A 20,195-nucleotide genomic window follows, 5' to 3' on the forward strand; every position below is an offset into this window, starting at 1 on the left:
TCTTAAAGATTACCATGCAGACACTTATGTTTGAAACAGCTCTTTCATTGGGGTTTTATTTTTCTCAGTCTCAGCCTGTTATACCAGGTTCTTCAAACTTCGCACCTTCCTGTTAAGGCTTTATGCTGCTGCTTGCAGTTTGTCCCAGTTTCTTCCCTCCCCAAGCGTACCGCTTTCTGAAGTCTTTCTGCTGCTCCTCACATCCAGGTACAGTTTTTTCTGCCCTGGGCTTCCCTTCTTTCTGATGGAGATTTGCTGTTCTTCATAGCTAAATAGTTTATTCCTGCCCTTCCTGGGCCTAGAGTCTAAGGAGCTATCATACAGTTTTTCATTTCGTAGAGTCCCTCCCCAGTCCTTTTCAAGCTCTCTTGTCTTGTTTTCTCTCTAATCATACTCCCAATCAGGTGCCACCTGCCCCCTCATTAGGCTCCCAACTGGGTGCACCTCTTAGTCTCCAGAGAAGCTGGACCCACTTCATTTAAGAGGCTAGCCACCCGGTGACATAACCGCACGAAGGCTATTTGTGACACTTGGTTGTAAAGTACTTTGAGATGAAAGTGCTAATAAGTAGTTAAAAGTCCTAAAGAAGAGACCGTACACGTGTGTGTGAACTTTTCTTGTCTATACTAGAACATTTTGGCATGCTAACTACTGTTACAGGCATGCCAGCAAGTCCACATGCCAGGCTTCCAACAGTGCACCAGTGCTCACGGACTTTGTGGATGCCATTTGAGTTAATTATGACATCTGTTCATCTCCACCATTGCATCACCAGGGTAGAGAACAGTACTGGCATAACAGCTGCAACAGTGCAATTCGTGTGCATTACAGCGCACCAATTGTTGTTTAGGTGCTTCTGTATTGTACAAGGGTCAAATTTGCTAGAAGCCTTTCACCCGTTCAAATTGGATTGCACATGCTTGGGATGTTAGTACATGTGTTTTCACAATCTCTTGAGTTACCAGGCCACTTTTGTAGTATGTCAGAAGAAACCATCATATAAATGTGCTGCCAGCTGGTTTGGAAGTGTCCCGGTGTTTGAGAACTTGGAGCAACCAGCAGATTACTCCCAGCTGAACCGATTCATAATACCATGTTTTGCAGCTGGGTTCCAAATGTCTTGCCAAGCAAAGTATCATTAATTCTGGGAGAAGATAGAGGGTCTGAAGGTCCAGTGCAACAAGGCCTGTAACATTGACAGTTGCTCCACAGAAGAGTGGAAGACACCTATTTATGACACATTGATGATATTCTCCGCACATCATCATCTGAGTTTATTTTAGTCTGAGTTCATTTTGGACAGCATCAAAAAAGCTGGCAATGTGCTGTTGAGGGACCAGGAAAGGTGGAAAGGACATATGTGGTCAAATTCAGAACTGATGTGGATAAAGGCTTATCCAAAACCATTCTGGGTGCTGAAGATCTCTTTGCAGAGTGTCCCTTTCTGGATCCAAGCAGATGAGCAAGCTTTAAATGAGGACTTGGGAGATGAAAGGTCCTCTAAACAAGATATGTTGCTGTGAGTTTACTCCTCTGAAAGTAATGTCACGAGCTTAGAGCGAAAGCTTAACAATGGAAAGAGGAAGGTATTTGTAGACACTTTTTGTTCTGTTACTAACATTTTGGAAAAAGGAAGCCTTTGTTAAAAATTAAACATGCCCTAACTTTCTGTTAAGGTGTGAGAGCTGACTATATGTTCTCTGGAAATATCCGGTAAGTCTTCCAGCAAAACTGGGAAAAACATGAATTTGTATTCCTGATATTTCAAAGGCAACAAGTGAGTAAAAATAAGAACCCAAACGTTTTCTAAATCGTAATGAAGCAAAAGGGCTCATATTCAGTTTTCTAAAATAAATCTTTTACAGATTATCTTTAGAGTTTGAATTTAAAAGGGAAATGAATGCTACTTTTATGACATTCCTTGGTACTTCAAGGATGGTCAATACATTAATATGCCTGTTGACTCTCTCCTTATTTCTCAGTTTAGAAACCACAACTGCATCAAGGCCACAATTTGGAAATGTTAGTTACACCAAGATAGTGAACAGGCAGCACCAGAAGGAGCAGATGCTTGACCTATCTCTATGCTAAGGCAGAGCAAGAGATGAAATGGTGACCATCATAGGGGTGTGAAAATACACAGTAATAGAATTTGAGGTGGAGGACAAGAAACAGAAGTTTGAGGACAGTCCACCTTTTTTGTGTACATTCAGGGAAGAGGACAGAGAAGCCATGATGGAATACATCTATTGTGACAGGGAAATGAGCCTACTGGGAAAAGAGTACCACAGGGAGCTCTTCACGGGAAATAAATGCAGAGCAAGAGGCAAATTGCAGATTGTTCCTCTCTGACTCCCTGCACATGTGCATTATGTTCCAGCTCTTCAGTACAGTGCCATTAGACAGGAGCACTACATGTTGGACTGGCCATTCTTACCTGCTTCTTCCTGGGCATTCCCATGCAACTCTGCCCCTCATCAGGATTAGGGAAAAAGACCATGAGGATCCACAGAAGATGCAATTCCTGTCCCTACAGTGTCTATTTACAAACTGTTTTATTATGTGTTTTGCATTGATTACTTCAGCTGACCTGTATGTGTTGTGTTAAAAAAAGATGGTTTTCGGTATATCTGTTAAAATTTCATTAAGCGGAATAATTTATCCTTCATAGTATCATTAAATCTCACTGGACACCAGACTACTTCATTTTCTATAATATCCTTAATCAAAATCATATACATTTACAAAATGGAGGATCAGCAAAAGCTATTACATAAAGTTAAACCCACCACCAGCAAAGAAAATAATATTTAATAACAAATAGTAGTCTTCTCTTACCTCCAGCAGAAAATTGTCTTGGCTTCAGTTTTGTTTCCATTTTGCAAACAGGCCGTGGATATGAATGGTTAAGTTTCTAAAGGAGTTGGGGGATTTTGACCCCCCCCCCCCCATTCTCTCATAATTTTCATGGGCTTGCAGAAACATTTTCCAAATGTCTAGCAAGCCATTGTTTCAGGAAGCCTGAAATTGTGGGCTAAAAACTCGAAAGGCAGTGTGCCTTCAAAGGTTGATTAGTGTGCTGTGTGAAAATACGTGTGCTGTGTGACATGGGGCACGTCAAGCCTGATTCCACATTCTGGCACTTCGAGTGCAGAAGTTGGGGGGCCCACAAGGATTCTAAAAATTAATACTGGCCACTCCAGGCTTGTATTAAACTCCCCAGGTTACAGCTTCTCTCTGACCTTGGAGGGGTAGATGCTGCCACCACCCAAGTGCAAAAAAAACCCCCAACCCTTTGGACCCAGGAAGATGCACTTGGGAATTCCTCCCTGTGGGTACCCTCAAGCCCTTTCACCTGCCTCCGGGGAAGAGCTGAGAGAGAAAACAAAGGAAATCCACTGTTGCCACCAGCTAATTAAACAATATGCACAAACCTCTTAGGACACAAAAATCCAATCCTGTTCTTAAAGGTAAATTTTATTAAAAACAAAAAGAAAGAAAATACATCTGGGAACTTATGCTATTGCTAGATTTTAAAAAGAGCAAATATAATAATTAAGCAGCAAGAATGGTTTTTCTTGAGGTCCCGCTTAATGGTTACAAGCAAAACAAAAGCATTTGGGGAATCCACGAGCCATAAAGAAATAAGAGAAACATAATTGCGTCTTTCTAGACATTCCCTGATCTACTTACATATCTGGGGTTCAGATAAGTAATTCCTAAGTATGATTTGATTTTTCATACCTGGTTTAAAGCTTCTTACAGCATTGCTGTTCTGTCTCTCCTCTCTGGAGAACAGCAGACAGGGAAAGTTTTTCCCCAATTTTAAAAAGTTCTAGCCCTCCCATTGGCTCTTTTGGTCAGGTGCTCACTTCCTTCCTTTTACCTATGGGCTTTTTTAACCCTTTACAGGTAAAGCAAGTAGAGAACAGTGACTAACAGGGATTTTGTAGCTAACTGGCTGTCTGGGTGTCCATAAAAGGGAGCTACCCCGCTCCCTTCATTTATCACAGGGCAGAACTGTAAGTAAAACAAAATGGCGCTGTGGATACACTGCACTACTGCTGTTGGCACTGGTGCAACCATCAAGGTTCAAGAAGCAATAGTAGAGCTCTCCAGTACAGAGGCTTCCTAATTCTCTTTAAATTCAGAGTAGGTAGCGCAAAACATGGTTTTTGCTTCGTTGCCTTAAATGTGCACACTAAGTTTTTTCTTTATTTGTCTTACTGTTTTGAGCTTATTACTAAAAACTTCTCAAACACCACTAAGGCTATACTTCTCCGCCCCCGCCCCGCACAAACTGAAGGACCCTAGGCATCTGAACAGAAAGTAGTTTTTCATTTGATATTTGATTTGTTGAACAGTCAGTGAGCTAATCACTGAACAATACAAAGACACTGCCCTTTCCCCAAGGAGTTGCACACTAAAGTAGGAGAATGATATAGGAAATGGTTTCATTTGATGTATAAACCTGTTGTTGCATCTGTATTTGTTCTTAAACTTTTCTTTATACAATGCCTTATACTGTAGACTTGTAAAAATTGACCTATTAAGTGTTGTTAGAAATTCTGTTTGTTTAAACAAAGCTACATCATTCTTAGTTTGTCTAATTACAATAATACATTCGATTTAGATGCTGATGTGAGTGAAGACTCCTCTCCCCCACTACCAGAAAGAACACCAGAATCATTTGTATTAGCAAGTGAACAGAGTGAGTCTCTTCTGTTACGTTTTACAGGTTTGGGGAATAAAATAATCCTGAATAAAATGAGTCTAGTATAGTAGTTCTGGGTACTGCTGCTTTTTGTTTGTTTTAAAGAATAAGAAAGTACCAATCCAGTTTTCCCCCCACTCTGTGCATTTTTTTAATCCCTTAGTGTAGCACCGTACATTTGTTTTTGATGAATTTCATTTTGTTGTCAATAGCCCAGTTCTCCAATTTATCAAGATCCCGCTGAATTTTAGCTCTACCCTCCGAAGTATGGGCACCTCCTCTCCCAGCTTTGTCATCTGCAAACTTGATCAGTATGCTCTCTCTACCTACAGCCATTTAGCATAGTAATACATTAATGTAGTAATGTCTTACGACTTGCACATGCACCTGGATACAGCTGGTGGGAGTGCTGATAAAAACTGAGTTTATGGCCTGTCAACATTTCCTGAAAAAAGGATATGTTCTTAAAATACAGTATACTAAAAGCTTATAACACTATATTAAGGATAGTTTGAAGAGAATGGAGCAGATTTTCCAGCCTGCGAAGGTATAGAAGTCTGGCTGTATTTCCCCCTCTCCGCTAAATATTTGCTTGTCTGCTTCCTCAATATCCTTGTAACCCCCAGTGTAGGGGTTGGGGAGGGAGTGTGGCTGGTGTATGCTATATTCCTCTCTCCTTAGCTGATAGATGGTCCTTCAGATCAGCTGGCAACAGTCCCTATGGTAGAATAGCATTAGGCTGCTCTAAGCAACATCTAGGGCTGTGCAGAGAATAAGGGAGCTGTAAACAGCTTCCTGTTGCCCTACTCAGTTGTATCCTGCAGAAACAGCAGTCTAGTCCAATATTGTTACATTTAGTAAGCACAGTGCTACTGTGACATAAAGCCCATATTGAAACAGACAACACTTCCAACTCTAATAAATCAGTCACTGGGTCTGTATCCGAATACTTCACTCATAAAACTAGCAGTGGCTTTAATTAGTAAATAAATAAAAGGAATTCATGTAAATCAGGTCTGGGGCAGATTGGTAATGCTCTAGAGAATTTTGTATAGAAATTACCTGTGTTGTGACAGTGCCATTTGTGAATCCATAGTTAAGGATGAACTGGATTTTCCACACTCCTTTTAGAGCACTTACTTCTGGAGCGTAGTATTTATTTTCTGAGAATATATAAATCAGTTTTGTCTGAGTCAGAATTAGTTAAAATGGGCTCCTTAAGCAAGTTAGCACCCTATTCAAACAATTTTTTTTGCCCTGAATGATCTCTGTAATGGAATAATGCAGACCCTTCACACGTCTCACATAGTTCAATCTTACTGAAATCTTGTCCAGAGGCTACTTTTAAAGAATTAGGAGAAGAAAAAAAAAGATTTCCCCAATTACTTTTTGTAACTAAAAGTTTCTCATTCAGCAGATAGTAAATAATGTTCTACAGAAAATCCACAACAAACAGCCCTCTTTCAAAATGATGGAGAACAATGAGACATGAATCATAGAATCATAGAATATCAGGGTTGGAAGGGACCCCAGAAGGTCATCTAGTCCAACCCCCTGCTCAAAGCAGGACCAATTCCCAGTTAAATCATCCCAGCCAGGGCTTTGTCAAGCCTGACCTTAAAAACCTCTAAGGAAGGAGATTCTACCACCTCCCTAGGTAACGCATTCCAGTGTTTCACCACCCTCTTAGTGAAAAAGTTTTTCCTAATATCCAATCTAAACCTCCCCCACTGCAACTTGAGACCATTACTCCTCGTTCTGTCATCTGCTACCATTGAGAACAGTCTAGAGCCATCCTCTTTGGAACCCCCTTTCAGGTAGTTGAAAGCAGCTATCAAATCCCCCCTCATTCTTCTGTTCTGCAGGCTAAACAATCCCAGCTCCCTCAGCCTCTCCTCATAACTCATGTGTTCCAGACCCCTAATCATTTTTGTTGCCCTTCGCTGGACTCTCTCCAATTTATCCACATCCTTCTTGAAGTGTGGGGCCCAAAACTGGACACAGTACTCCAGATGAGGCCTCACCAATGTCGAATAGAGGGGAACGATCACGTCCCTCGATCTGCTCGCTATGCCCCTACTTATACATCCCAAAATGCCATTGGCCTTCTTGGCAACAAGGGCACACTGCTGACTCATATCCAGCTTCTCGTCCACTGTCACCCCTAGGTCCTTTTCCGCAGAACTGCTGCCTAGCCATTCGGTCCCTAGTCTGTAGCTGTGCATTGGGTTCTTCCGTCCTAAGTGCAGGACCCTGCACTTATCCTTATTGAACCTCACCAGATTTCTTTTGGCCCAATCCTCCAATTTGTCTAGGTCTTTCTGTATCCTATCCCTCCCCTCCAGCGTATCTACCACTCCTCCCAGTTTAGTATCATGACAAAGACTGAAACCAGAATTGCCCTCACTTGGTGACCATTCTGAGAGGAGCATCTCTCTCCCCTGTTGTTCAGTATGTCTGAGTGTTCTCTTCTACCTCCTGGCAGCATAGGAGGCCACCATTTTGAGTGCAACTTGGCATCTCTCATTGAGAACAATGGGATATGAAGCCCATTTTGAATGAGGGCAAATTCTTCAGTTTCTCTGAAGATTTAATGCACTAAACTCTGGAAAATTTTATGAAAAATAATAGCAAAAAATTGCCATTAATCCTAAATATGTCTCCACAAAAGCTACCTGTTGAACCAGATCTATTCAAGAAAGAGCAGAAAGGGAGGAGAAAATGGGGTGCACAGGGAAATATGCTGGATCCAGGCAGTTGGGGGAACTAGGTAGCATGTTTGTACACAGGAGAGTTTGGAGGACAGGAAAAACTTAATGAAGGAGAAGGTGTGTGTACATTCTTACTGCTTGGCACTTCTACAGAGTGGGGTAAAATAGCCAGAGCATACTGGTGAATCTAGTCATAAAAGTTAACATTTAAAACAAATAAAGGGCGTTTTGCTTCATATCTTCAAATCATTAAAATGATCACACTGTAACATTGTTGGAATTTGTGTAGTGTCCATGCATGAAACATTTTTAAAGGAAATTTGCAGACAACAATTGTTTAAAATGGAATTAAGGTTGAGTACTAAAGTTTTTTTAATAATAATCAGGGATGCTGTAATTATCTCAAACAAAAGTGTTACAAACCCAGGAAATTCAGACTGAAGGTTAAACCTGAAAGAAATCAAGGCACCTTAAGGTATAAAAATGTACAGCACCTAAACAATCTTATTTCTGCCCTGTAGTGACGTGAGAAGAAAATTCTGTCTTTAAACATTTAATTCAGACAAAAAGTGCTAAAATGCCATAATCTGAATCCTATTTTGGTATGGTGTCACTACAGGGAAGAATTATGGTTTTTTGTGCATTTCCTTAGCTTGAAATGTTTTGATATTTCAGATCTAACCTTAGCTCTGAATTTTTGGGGTCTATAATCCTTGGCTTTGTACCATCTGTAATTATGACTTTATAAATATCTATTAATCTCCCTCTAAAAATATTTATTTTGCATATAATGTTGCATTGTAGCCTGAGATGTCAAAATAGAATTTAGTGGAATCTGATATCCATGCATTTCCAAGTTTTACATATTGTATATATTCAAGGTATAAAATTTTTCGCAGTTGGTGTATTGCATTTGTTTTAAATTTCACCTAAAAACTGACCCAGTTGCCTACCAACTGGAATTCCCTGATTGTAGGAAATTCTATCCAACTTTAAGCAAAAAAGGGAATTTTGTGATTTTGCATTTTGATTGGTGGCAATTTGTAATCTTGGAAGTTCTTCATTAAGTGTCTTGAACAAAATGTTGATTAGAAATATTGTGAATACTCTTTGTTTTAAAGACCTTTTAGAAAAGGTGGTTGATGTAACTTCTCTCTAAAGTTTTGTTAGGACGGTCCTTGGTATGGTATTGAAACTCAGGAGATCACAGTGTATAAATTTCTGAAATATATTTTGATTTTAAGATTTCATTTTTATTAGGTGCACCTTTGACCAAGACTTTTACGTTTTCACAATCTGCTGAAAGGAGTATACTGCATGATCAGAATCTTCCTGAACAAACAGAATCTACAGTAAGTATCAGTGATAAGTCAATGCTAATTTTTAGCTTCTAGAACTAACCTTTTGAATATACAACCAAATGGTAAAAGAATTTTTTTTAAATGTTAGTTATAAGTGTTGATAAACTTCAACTGACCAAGTTAACTGACTTTTGCTTTAACTGGTGACCTATACCAATTTAATTTTTGCATTTAAACCTGAGCTGCTTTTCTACACTGTTCTGAATGTTGAGTGTTAACATTCTGCATTTTTTTGTCACCAATACTTCAGATGAAGTGGTAGCACAGAGCTCTTCTAGCTTTACAGACAGAAGTGAAAATTAAGATCAGAAATTGAACGTTCTATGAAATGAGTTAAATGCTACCTACACTCAAACTACTCTCCTTTGCCGTCTGCAGTTGCAGTGCTACGAACAATCCCTCTTTCCTTTCCATTGCAACTAATACATTTCACCAATCCTTGCCCCATACAAAACTGTAGACATTTTAAAGGTGACCTGCAATGAAAAAATGTATTACAGTGTAAATTAGGATTATGACTATCCTTTGATGTATAAGGAGCTTGAGGAGAACTTTTCCAAAAGGTGTTTTTCTTAAAAGTACAAAGAATATGAAGGTTTTACAGTTAGAGGAGGTCTTACATGATTGAGAAATGTGGGTTGGGAGCATTTTGCCATCCAAGTGATTTTAGTTAAAAAAATTGGTTAACAAAAACAGTTAAAATAAAAATCACTTTTTAATGCCTCATAGAATCATAGAATATCAGGGTTGGAAGGGACCCCAGAAGGTCATCTAGTCCAACCCCCTGCTCAAAGCAGGACCAATTCCCAGGACCAATTCTCAGATATGCTAAGTGAAATCTGATGACAAACCTACTTATTTTCCAGTTGTTTGTCTTTCAGGGTAGACTATGGGTAAAATTTCCAAGAACACCTAACTCCCATTTTCAAAAGTGACTTAGTGATTTAGGCACTTAGAAGTCTTTTGAAAATGGGACATGGTCTCCCAAGACACTTAAGCACTTTGGAAGCTTTTGCCCAAGACTTGTATCTTTAATGTGAAAAAAATAAAACAAATAAACCAAAAAAATTCAACCTTTCAGGCTTTCTTCATATAAACAAGCTCAAAAAAAGAGAGGGGAAGAAACATTGCGCACAGCCCAGTATATTTCTTTGCAGGTCCCCATTAAGAGCTCCACCACATTGTAGTAGAAGTGGCCTTGACTTGAACTTTCTATCTTGCGGTTAATTAAATACATTGAAAACCTGTGAGTATTAAAATGTCCAAAGAAACTTCCAGACCTGTCAGGATGAAAGACTAAATCCTTGGCCTATGTAATAAAATGTCCTAAATATGCTAGAGATTTAGAATGATGATGTGCTAGTGGTGACCAAATCATTCAGCTACTTAACTGGTTAATCAATTCCACTTTAATTTTTTTAAATTTTAATTCTATTTACTATTGCAGTCATTACTAATATTCTAGATGGATGCTGTGCTGAAATAGGGGAATATGAAAGATGTTTAGGGAAAGGAACAACCTTAAATGCAAATATAATAGTGACATGAATTAATTTAGTCGTTAAAAGCGACCTGAGAAAATGTCTTGAATTTTTCTAACAGCCCTCATATATATTAATATGTATGTTTGAAGTCCACCTAATGTTTTAAAAAAAACTTCCCCCTCATTCCTCCTTGAATGTTGCCATTTAGGGGACGCCCATTTGCCTTCAGTAGCTCACAAACCCCATGATCACATTAATCATTGAGCTGTCATCTGAGCTCCTGCTATTGAGCTGCCCCCTTCTCATACTCTGTGCTGGGAAGCAACAATGTAGCATCTTCAATAAAAATACTATAACAACTTTAACTAAATCAATTTAGAACTGTGTAAGTACAGAGGGAATAGAAAGTGGAATGTTTGCCTCGGTTAGATACGCAAATAGAAGTGTCAGCTGAAGGCAAACCTGAAGTCCCCCGAACTACTCTTGTTTTTCCTTGAAAATTGCAGGGGAGAGCAGAAAGATCAGAATAGCTATTTTTTACTCTTATAAAAAGCAAGAAAATGTGGATTTTGACAAAAATAAAGTAGAAATGAATCTTTGTGAACAATGAATAGGGCCCTACCAAATTCATGACTGTGAAAAACACATCATGGACCGTGAAACCTGGTCTCTCCCGTGAAATATGGTCTTCTGTGTACTTTTACCTTATACCAGTGGCTCTCAACCAGGAGTACACGTACTCCTGGGAGTATGCAGAGGTCTTCCAAGAGGTACATCAACTCATTTAGATATTTGCCTAGTTTTACAACAGGCTACATAAAAAGCACTAGCGAAGTCAATACAAACTAAAATTTCATACACACAATGGCTTGTTTATATTGCTCTATGTATTATACACTGAAATGTAAGTACAGTATTTATATTCCAATTGATTTATTTTACAATTATATGGCAAAAATGAGAGAGTCAGCAATTTTTCAGTAATAGTGTCCTGTGACACTTTTTTATATTTTTGTCTGATTTTTGTAAACAGGTAGTTTTTAAGAGAGGTGAAACTTGGGGTATGCAAGACCAATCAGACTCTTGAAAGGGGTACAGGAGCCTGGAAAGGTTGAGAACCACTATACTGTACAGACTTAATGGGGGGAGACCACCATTTCTCCAACTGGGGTCCTAACCCAAAAGGAGGTTGTGGGAGGGGGGTTGCAAGGTTATTGTAGGGGATCACAGTAGTACCACCCTTACTTCTGCACTGCCTTCAGAGTTGGGTGGCCGGAGAGCAGAAGCTGGTGGCCAGACATCCAGCTCTGAGGGCAGTGCCCCACAAGGAGCAGCGCAGAAGTAAGGGTGGAAATAATGTACCATTTCATCCTTACTTCTGAGCTGCTGCTGGCGGCAATGCTGCCATCAGAGCTGGGCTCCAGGCCAGCAGCTCCCGCTCTCTGGTCACCCAACTCTGAAGGCAGTGCCACCATCAGCAGCAGCACAGAAGTAAGGCTGGCAATACTACGAGCCCCCTACAATAACCTTGCAACAACCACCTTTTGGATAAGGACCCCTACAGTTTTACCACTGTGAAATTTCAGATTTACATATCTGAAATCATGAAATTACAATTTTTAAAATCCTGTGACCATGAAATTGACCAAAATGGACCATGAATTTAGTAGGGCCCTAACCATGAGTCTCATAAAATGAAAAAATGAACAAACTTTAAAAGCTTTCCAGGTCGTCTTTAATGCATCATAACTTACTAACATTCCTTTGCTAACTTTGCTAACATTCCAGAATGGAAACTATGATTTTACCAGTAATTCATGTATTAACTATCAGCACTTGTTACCACCAGACTATCATACTTTTTAACATTGAGTCTTCTGTAGCCCCCAGCCCACCCACTTAGCATTCAGGCCCATCCCCAAGACCCAGCTCTGCTCCAGCCCCAGCACTTGCCTGGCTCCCCCCGCCTGCCAGGGAGTGGGGTCAGGGCATGGGGGCTTGCACCCACAAGCCCCGACCCCACTCCTCAGCAGAAGCACCAGGTGAGTGAAGCAGGGCAAGCCCCCACACCTCAACCCTGCTGTCTGGCAGATGCGCCGGGTGGAGCGGATTGGGGGACGGGGACGCCCCAATTGGCTGGGGCTGCTGGGCATGACCCAGTGGTAATCCACCACTGGGAGGAGGGTGGGTGGGCAAGTGAGTGTGCGGTTTGGCAGCAGCAGAGTTGATCCTCAAAAAAGGTAGGCCTGCCTCCTTGGGGATCCAGGCCTGGCGTGGGACAGGAATGGGTGCTGGGAGCCATGCACATTGGAGAGCAGCATCTCCTCCCGGAGCTGGCTGTGCACCCAGGGCCCCAGGGGGACCCTGGCCAGAGCGTCCATTACCCTACGCAAGGCCTGCTGGAAGGGATGGGGGGAGGCGGGCCCCTCCTGTCATTGCCCGCCCACCCAAATGTCCCATCCTGGCTACTCCACTAGTAGGAAGTGTAAAATTTTCCAATTCTGCTTATGGTATCTCCTTCCAAAAATATTTGCTTTTATCTTGAATATCTCAGACGTTCTTTAACAAATTATTTTGAGGCATCCTACAGAAATTTAAAATACAATATTTCATATTAACAGGGCTTGAAAACAGCTGGATGTGTAAAACTTGGTAAGTGATTAACTTAGTTCTTAAATGTAAATGAAACTTTCAAACTAACAACTTGCCGGGTTCCTAGTGCGTTGTGAGTTACCTTGAAGTAATGGTGGGAGGCCAAAAGGAGTTAGTTACCCTGTGTGCACTAGCCGGTCACCAAACTAGTTGGTCCAGCTGCAGGAGATGTGCACTGCATAGTCACCAAACATCCGAAATTCTTAACCCTTTTTTAAATCTACCATAGTTTTTGTAGCTTATAGCCTATTACACTTTGTTACAATCATATTTAGGTTTCCATGACTTAAAAATTATTCCTATTCAATTGTAGCTGTGATACTAATGTATAAACAGTCTTATCTTTTCATCTTCGTTTCCAAACTACTCTAAATCTGTGTGTACTATATAAATATTGAGTTAATTTTCATTTTATTTTACAATATGAACTAATTTTCTCTCTCACACTATTTTGGGGCTTCATTAATGAGGTTAAATTGGTGTACGCCTGAAGTATTTACAATTAATTCTGTTCTGTTGCTCGGAAGCACCAAATACAAGCTGAAAGGAAAGCTACTTACATGAATATATTAAAGGATACTGTGAACTGAAATCATATATTACGTAAAAAGAAAAGGAGTACTTGTGGCACCTTAGAGACTAACCAATTTATTTGAGCATGAGCTTTCGTGAGCTACAGCTCACTTCATCAGATGTTTACCGTGGAAACTGCAGCAGACTTTATATACACACAGAAATCATGAAACAATACCTCCTCCCACCCCACTGTCCAGCAGGACAGTGGGGTGGGAGGAGGTATTGTTTCATGATTTCTGTGTGTATATAAAGTCTGCTGCAGTTTCCACGGTAAACATCTGATGAAGTGAGCTGTAGCTCACGAAAGCTCATGCTCAAATAAATTGGTTAGTCTCTAAGGTGCCACAAGTACTCCTTTTCTTTTTGCGAATACAGACTAACACGGCTGTTCCTCTGAAACCTGTCATATATTACGTAGTTACCTTTAATACGAATTGGTTAGAACATAAAAACTGAAAGGAATTTTTAAATCTTATTTACTTCATATTGATATAAGAATTTAATATTTGGATTTCTCTAAGATTGGTCATTGAAAACCAGTGGAATTAGTTCAACTCCTGAAACTTTACTGTAAGCACTTTTAGTTCTCAGTGCTGCAGTGTTTGGGTTACAAACACTTCAGGGAAGTGTTAAAAGAAAAAAAATAACTGTTTCTACCGGAATAAAAACATTTTTATTAGCCTTGGATTTTATAAAGGCTTTGTTTTCTACAAAGGGTAAAATTTGAATCAAGTTTGACTTAAAAGCATCATTTTGAAATTAAGAATACCACAAAAATTGCTTGCCTAACATATTTATATTAAAATCTCTTGTTTTCCAGATAATCTTGAAATGGGCAACAAAACACCAGCTGATACTATACCTCAGATTCCTCTTTCCAGTTCCACTGATATAAGAGGTCAAATTTCAGAAATTCCAGTAGAAATCACAGATATTGGTAATTGCCATTCATTCAAAACTGCCCCTTTTATGTATTTGTTTAAATTTAGTACATAAATATATAAATGTTTACTCATTCAGCGTGTACATTCCATTTATTAGTTTTTGAAAAAGTCGCATCCTTTAAAAAATGGAAGTTGAATCCTATCAAGGAAAATAGAAAGAAGCATAAACTCTGGAAAATCAAGTGTAAAAATATGATTAGGAAGGCCAAAAGAGAATTTGAAGAACAGTTTGCCAAAGACTCAAAGTAATTGCAAGAAGTGTTTTAAGTACATCAGAAGTAGGAAACCTGACAAATAACCAGTGGGGCCAATAGATGATTGAGATGCTAAAAGAAAAGGAGTACTAGTGGCGCCTTAGAGACTAACCAATTTATTTGAGCATAAGCATCCGATGAAGTGAGCTGTAGCTCACGAAAGCTTATGCTCAAATAAATTGGTTAGTCTCTAAGGCGCCACTAGTACTCCTTTTCTTTTTGCAAATACAGACTGACACGGGTGCTACTCTAAAACCTGAGATACTAAAGGAGCACTCAAAGATAAGGCCATTGCACAGAAACTAAATGACTTCTTTGCATCAGTCTTCACGGCTGACGACGTAAGGGAAATTCCCAGATCTGAGCCATTCTTTTTAGGTGACAAATCTGAGGAACTGCCCCAGATTGAGGTGTCATTAGAGGAGGTTTTAGAACAAATTGATAAACTAAACAGTAATAAGTCACCAGGACCAGATGCTCTTCACCCAAGAGTTCTGAAGGAACTCAATGTGAAATTGCAGAACTAACAACTGTGGTATGTAAACTGTCATTTAAATCAGCTTCTGTACTAGATGACTGGAGGTTAGCTAATGTGACACCAATTTTTAAAAAGGGTGCCAGAGGCGATCCTGGCAATTACAGGCCGGTGAACCTTACTTCAGTACCGGGCAAACTGGTTGAAACTGTAGTAAAGAACAGAATTATCAGACACATAAAAGAACACGATTTGTGGGGGAAGAGTCAACATGGCTTTTGTAAAGGGAAATCATACCTTACCAATCTACTAGAATTCTGAGGGAGTCAACAAGCATGTGGACAAGAGGGATCCAGTGGATATAGTGAACTTAGACTTTTCAGAAAGCCTTTGACTAGGTCCCTCACCAAACACTCTTAAGCAAAGTAAGCTTCATGGGATAAGAGGGAAGGTCCTCTCATGGATCAGTAACTGGTTAAAAGATAGAAAACAAAGGGTAGGAATAAATGGTCAGTTTTCAGAATGGAGAGATGTAAATTGAGGAGTCCCACCAAGGATATGTACTGGGACTTGTGCTGTTCAACACATTCATAAATGATCTGGAAAAAGGAGTGAACAGTGAGGTGGCAAAATTTGCAGACGATACAAAATTACTTAACTATTTAAGTCCAAAGCAGACTGCAAAGAGTTACAAAGGGATCTCACCAAACATGGTGACTGGGCAACAAAATGGCAGATGTGTTAGTCTGTATTCGCAAAAAGAAAAGGAGTACTTGTGGCACCTTAGATGAAATTCAATGTTGATAAATGCAAAGTAATGCATGTTGGAAAACATAATCCCAACTATACATATAAAATGTTGGGGGTCTAAATTAGCTCTTACCACTCAAGAAAGAGATCTTGGAGTTATTGTGGATAGTTTTCTTAAAAACATCCACTCAGTGTGCAGCAGCAGTCAAAAGAGCTAACAGAATATTGGGAATAATTAAGAACGAGATAGATAATAGGACAGAATATTATATTGTGTCTATATAAATCCATGGTATGCCCACATCTTGAATACTGAGTGCAGATGTGGTCGCCCCATCTCAAAAAAATAAATAAATAAATAAAAATAAAAAATATTGGAATGGGAAAAGATTCAGAAAAGAGCAACAAAAATGATTAGGGGTATGGAACAGCTTCCATATGAGGAGAGATTAATAAGACTGGGACTTTTCATTTTAGAAAAGAGATGACTAAGGGGAAATACTGAAGAGGTCTATAAAATCATAATAGGTGTGGAGAAAATAAAAAAGGAAGTGTTATTCATTCTTTCACATAACACAAGAACTAGGGGTCACCAAATCAAATTAATAGGTTACAAGTTTAACACAAACAAAGTATTTTTTCACACAACACACAGTCAACCTGTGGAACAATTTGTCAGAGGATGTTATGAAGGCCAAGACTATAACAGTGTTCAAAAAAGAACTAGACAGGTCAATCAATGGCTATTAGCCAGGATGGGCAGGGACAGTGTGACAGCCTACTGTAAATATGAATTTCTTAGTATATTTGAGAAATTGAGCATACTTTAATGTACTTCTGTTTGAATTTCCTTTTTGAAATTGTCCATGTATTGTCATGTTTTACTCATAATTGTTTGGGTTTCTAATTATCTAATCAATCCTCACTTGTGTGTTTACAGAGTCTGCAAAATTATGCTTTAATGATTATAACACATTTTCACTGTATAGTTATGAAAACCTGAGGACATAAACAATTTTCCAAAATCATGGTATTTGGGGGAATAAAATAAGCAAATTATAAAAGACTTAATTTGGCATTGTGGATTAAGTACCTTCCAAATTTAGGTTTAAATAATGAAATATAAAAGTATCTGAATGGTTCATGTTTGTAGTTACTACAAGCATCTTGTGTTTAAAACTCTTGAATTGAGACATGAAGTTTTGTAAGTCCCTGAAAGTAGGAATATCTTAAATGGGAGATGCTGAACAGCTTTAACAATAGCGATTGTTCTCAATGCTAATTCTGAATTTGCTTTTTTTCAAAGTTGACGGAATTTAAATGTTTTCTGTTTTTAGGTTTTGGTAACCGTTGTGGAAAGCCAAGAGGACCAAGAGAGCCACCATCAGAATGGACATGATGAAAAAGAAAATGGTCACTCTGGAAAAGTCAAGTGCCACTGAAAACTAAATAAACAGTATTCCACTCTTTACTTTTTGGGGACTAACACAGAACAGTGTAGTTTTATAACTACAGAATGGTACACTTTTTACTTTACATCCCACATAAAACCTTAAATATTATTCACAACAGTGGATTCCAGTATTACAACCTAACTTTTTGCTGGGGCCATCTACCTGCCTTATTACACCTAGGAGAAAGTATTACATATGGTTTATTTTGTAACTTCCAAGTATTATTGCCTTAATGTCTTTTAACCCTGTTACACGCTGCTTGTAGACATTTGTTAATATAGTGATACTTTTGACAAATTGAGTTTATGGACTACTTTTTGCTAACTTTTGATTACCATGTAAGCATTATTTTGTATATGTACAGGGCAAGTAGGAATATAATTTGATAAAGTTGCAATCATAAAATATTAACAGAAGATGTAAGAAATCTCTGCATGTTCTAAATTCATGTGTATCTTATTTGTAAATTATTTGCCCTGAAATTTTAGAAAATGGTTTCTGATTTAAAAACAAAAAAATTCTGGACATACAGCCAGAATTGCAGGTTTGCAGAGATAAAGATTGTAATACGTTTTGTAAATTGTAAGCAAAAGGTTATTTTTATATTATATACTGTTGGTCAGACCTAATTTGTTCCGGTTTTCATCTAGTCATGGAGATTCAGTAAGTGCCTTGGAACAATATTGAATTCTCTTAGCCTATGTATGTTGCTTCAGTGTTTGAGTTCATCTGGGTTTAGAAATGTATAAAAACAAAAAATTGTTTAGTGTATCTGACCTTCCAGTAAAATAGAACCAATTCTAAATAACCATCACTTGTTAGTTTTCATTTTAATATTTCATAAGTTTCAATTTATAGAGATGAATTTCCTAAAAGCTTCCTACATAATAGCTGGTTTAATGCTACAGTATAATATGGTGTGTATTTCTACTTTTGTACAAACATTTCAGGACACACTGGTAAAGGGACTATTTGAGAGCCATTATTTTCCATTGTGCTGGTAAAAATAGTATTTTGATCATTCAGCAAGTGTGTGTATGTGTGAAAGCAACTTATATGAAGATTCACATAGAGCCCTTGCAGCTACACTGAATCTTGGCAGCATACCATGCCAAGGATTAATCCTTATAAGGATTCTCTACTTATAAACTTTGTTTCTGTAATAATGATAGACTCTTTAAATTAAAGAAAGTACCTCAAAATTTCATTGTGTTTTTACTTATAAGGAACATGTATATTATTCAAAAGTGAACTAGAGTACATTGGGGTGGGCAAGGTCATATTCAGCTGTTTGTAATTCTTCAGTGCTCATTACTGTAAACATGAAACTGAACCTAATGGACGCTAAAAAATTTTCTGTTAACTTCCTTAGAGATTCTGCCTAATTATAATGCAAAAAACAGTAGAAATGAGCTGAGTAGTAAAGCATATGAAGATTTTTTTATAACTGGTTTTTATTAATGAAAGTAGTGACTGAAACCTTCATACATGGGTATCTGCTATTCTGGTCACTAGCCATGGATTTGACAGAGTCTTTTCTACTACAATGGGGGGCAATTTAGTCATTTTTTCCTCCCTTTCTCTGATTTCAGGCTCACTGCTATCCACAGAAGAGCTTTAGAGAATGAGAAGTTAATCTAGCAGACTGCTTGGAACTTCCGTAGAATTGGTGGTTCTTCACGCAGTTGCAGTCAGGTGTGTGTGTGCGCCCAGCATACCAAAGCCAGAGAATTTTGTTTAGCGGTACCTGTTCAGATGGTGCTCTAGCCCTTCCCCTCACTATTAAAGGGCAGCACCACCCACCCCACCTTTAGTTCCTTCTCACCACCCAAGGCTAGAGTCAGAGCATTCTGTGTGGTGTTTCACCTCACGCTGTTTTTTCTGTTTCTCTGGGAATTTATTGTATATGTAGCTACCCTCAGGTTAAGCTATAGTAATTAGGAGGGATAGTTTGATGCCCCTACCAGGGTTTAAACATTGTCTGTTGTGTGGGATAGCTATCCCCAATAGTGACCCCCTGCTCATGTGGTTTTTGTTGTGTCTGCAAGAGGGGCACATTTAGGAAAGGTGCTCTATATGCCAGTCATTTAAGAGGAGGATAAAGGTGGCAAGAGGCCTGGTGTCTGAAACAGCACCTCTTAGAGCAGGCCATGAACACTGCTTCAGAACCAGGGATCTCTTAAGGTCATCTAGCCATACACTATTCTTTGTAGCCAACACTGTGTGGTTACTGGGTTGAGATGCGGTGCATCCCCTAACAGGAAGAGAGGTCATTCTCCTTCCTCAGGTCCCATGAGACTAACCAGGCCCATTCTAGGACTTGGAGGGACTCTTCATCCTCTTCCAAGAGGAGTGCTGACCGGCACCGAGAGTCCTTTAGTACGTATTATAGAGTTGGCCCATCTAACCCCTCCTTAGAACCACATTTAGATCAGTTGGACTCTGTATCATCACCTCCATATTGGCCATTGGGCACCCGTTGAGTCCAGTACCAATGACAACAGCATTAGCATCAATTGTCTCCATGCCATTGGAACAGTACCAGACCTGCTTTGCTTTTATGTTCCTGATTCCCCTATAGTCTAGGGGTTGTCAGCTGACATGGCTTCTACATCTCTCTCTTCTGCCGTGCCACTGGCAACATCTAGTTGGGTCGCAGAACTGTCTCACTTGTCAGTGCCACATTCCACGCTGTCTGGGATTAAGACTGCAGCGTCGCAACCAAAGTCCTGGGTGGTACTGAGAGGTTCATCAGCATGGATGGTGTCTTCAGTACTGATGTCCTTACTACAGACACTTTCATCGGGTTCAGCTGACCTC

General features: G+C 39.2%; 1 protein-coding gene across 3 annotated transcripts in view; it reads left to right on the top strand.

Annotated features, from left to right (window-relative positions):
- PTPN12 (protein tyrosine phosphatase non-receptor type 12) overlaps positions 1 to 18,577 on the top strand; it is a 147,507-nt gene extending 128,930 nt beyond the window's left edge. The window contains exons 14-18 of one of the 3 annotated variants that reach the window (XM_048836450.2): positions 4,634 to 4,711; positions 8,686 to 8,777; positions 12,892 to 12,922; positions 14,319 to 14,435; positions 17,259 to 18,577. In XM_048836450.2, coding sequence (XP_048692407.1) covers positions 4,634 to 4,711; positions 8,686 to 8,777; positions 12,892 to 12,922; positions 14,319 to 14,435; positions 17,259 to 17,320 — 380 coding nt within the window. In that variant the 3' untranslated portion in view covers positions 17,321 to 18,577. The other 2 variants (XM_048836451.2, XM_048836452.2) reach the window with 2 other exon arrangements.
- The last annotated feature ends 1,618 nt before the right edge of the window (positions 18,578 to 20,195 follow it).

Source organism: Caretta caretta, chromosome 1, assembly GCF_965140235.1.
Source record: "Caretta caretta isolate rCarCar2 chromosome 1, rCarCar1.hap1, whole genome shotgun sequence".
Lineage (NCBI taxonomy): Eukaryota > Metazoa > Chordata > Testudines > Cheloniidae > Caretta > Caretta caretta.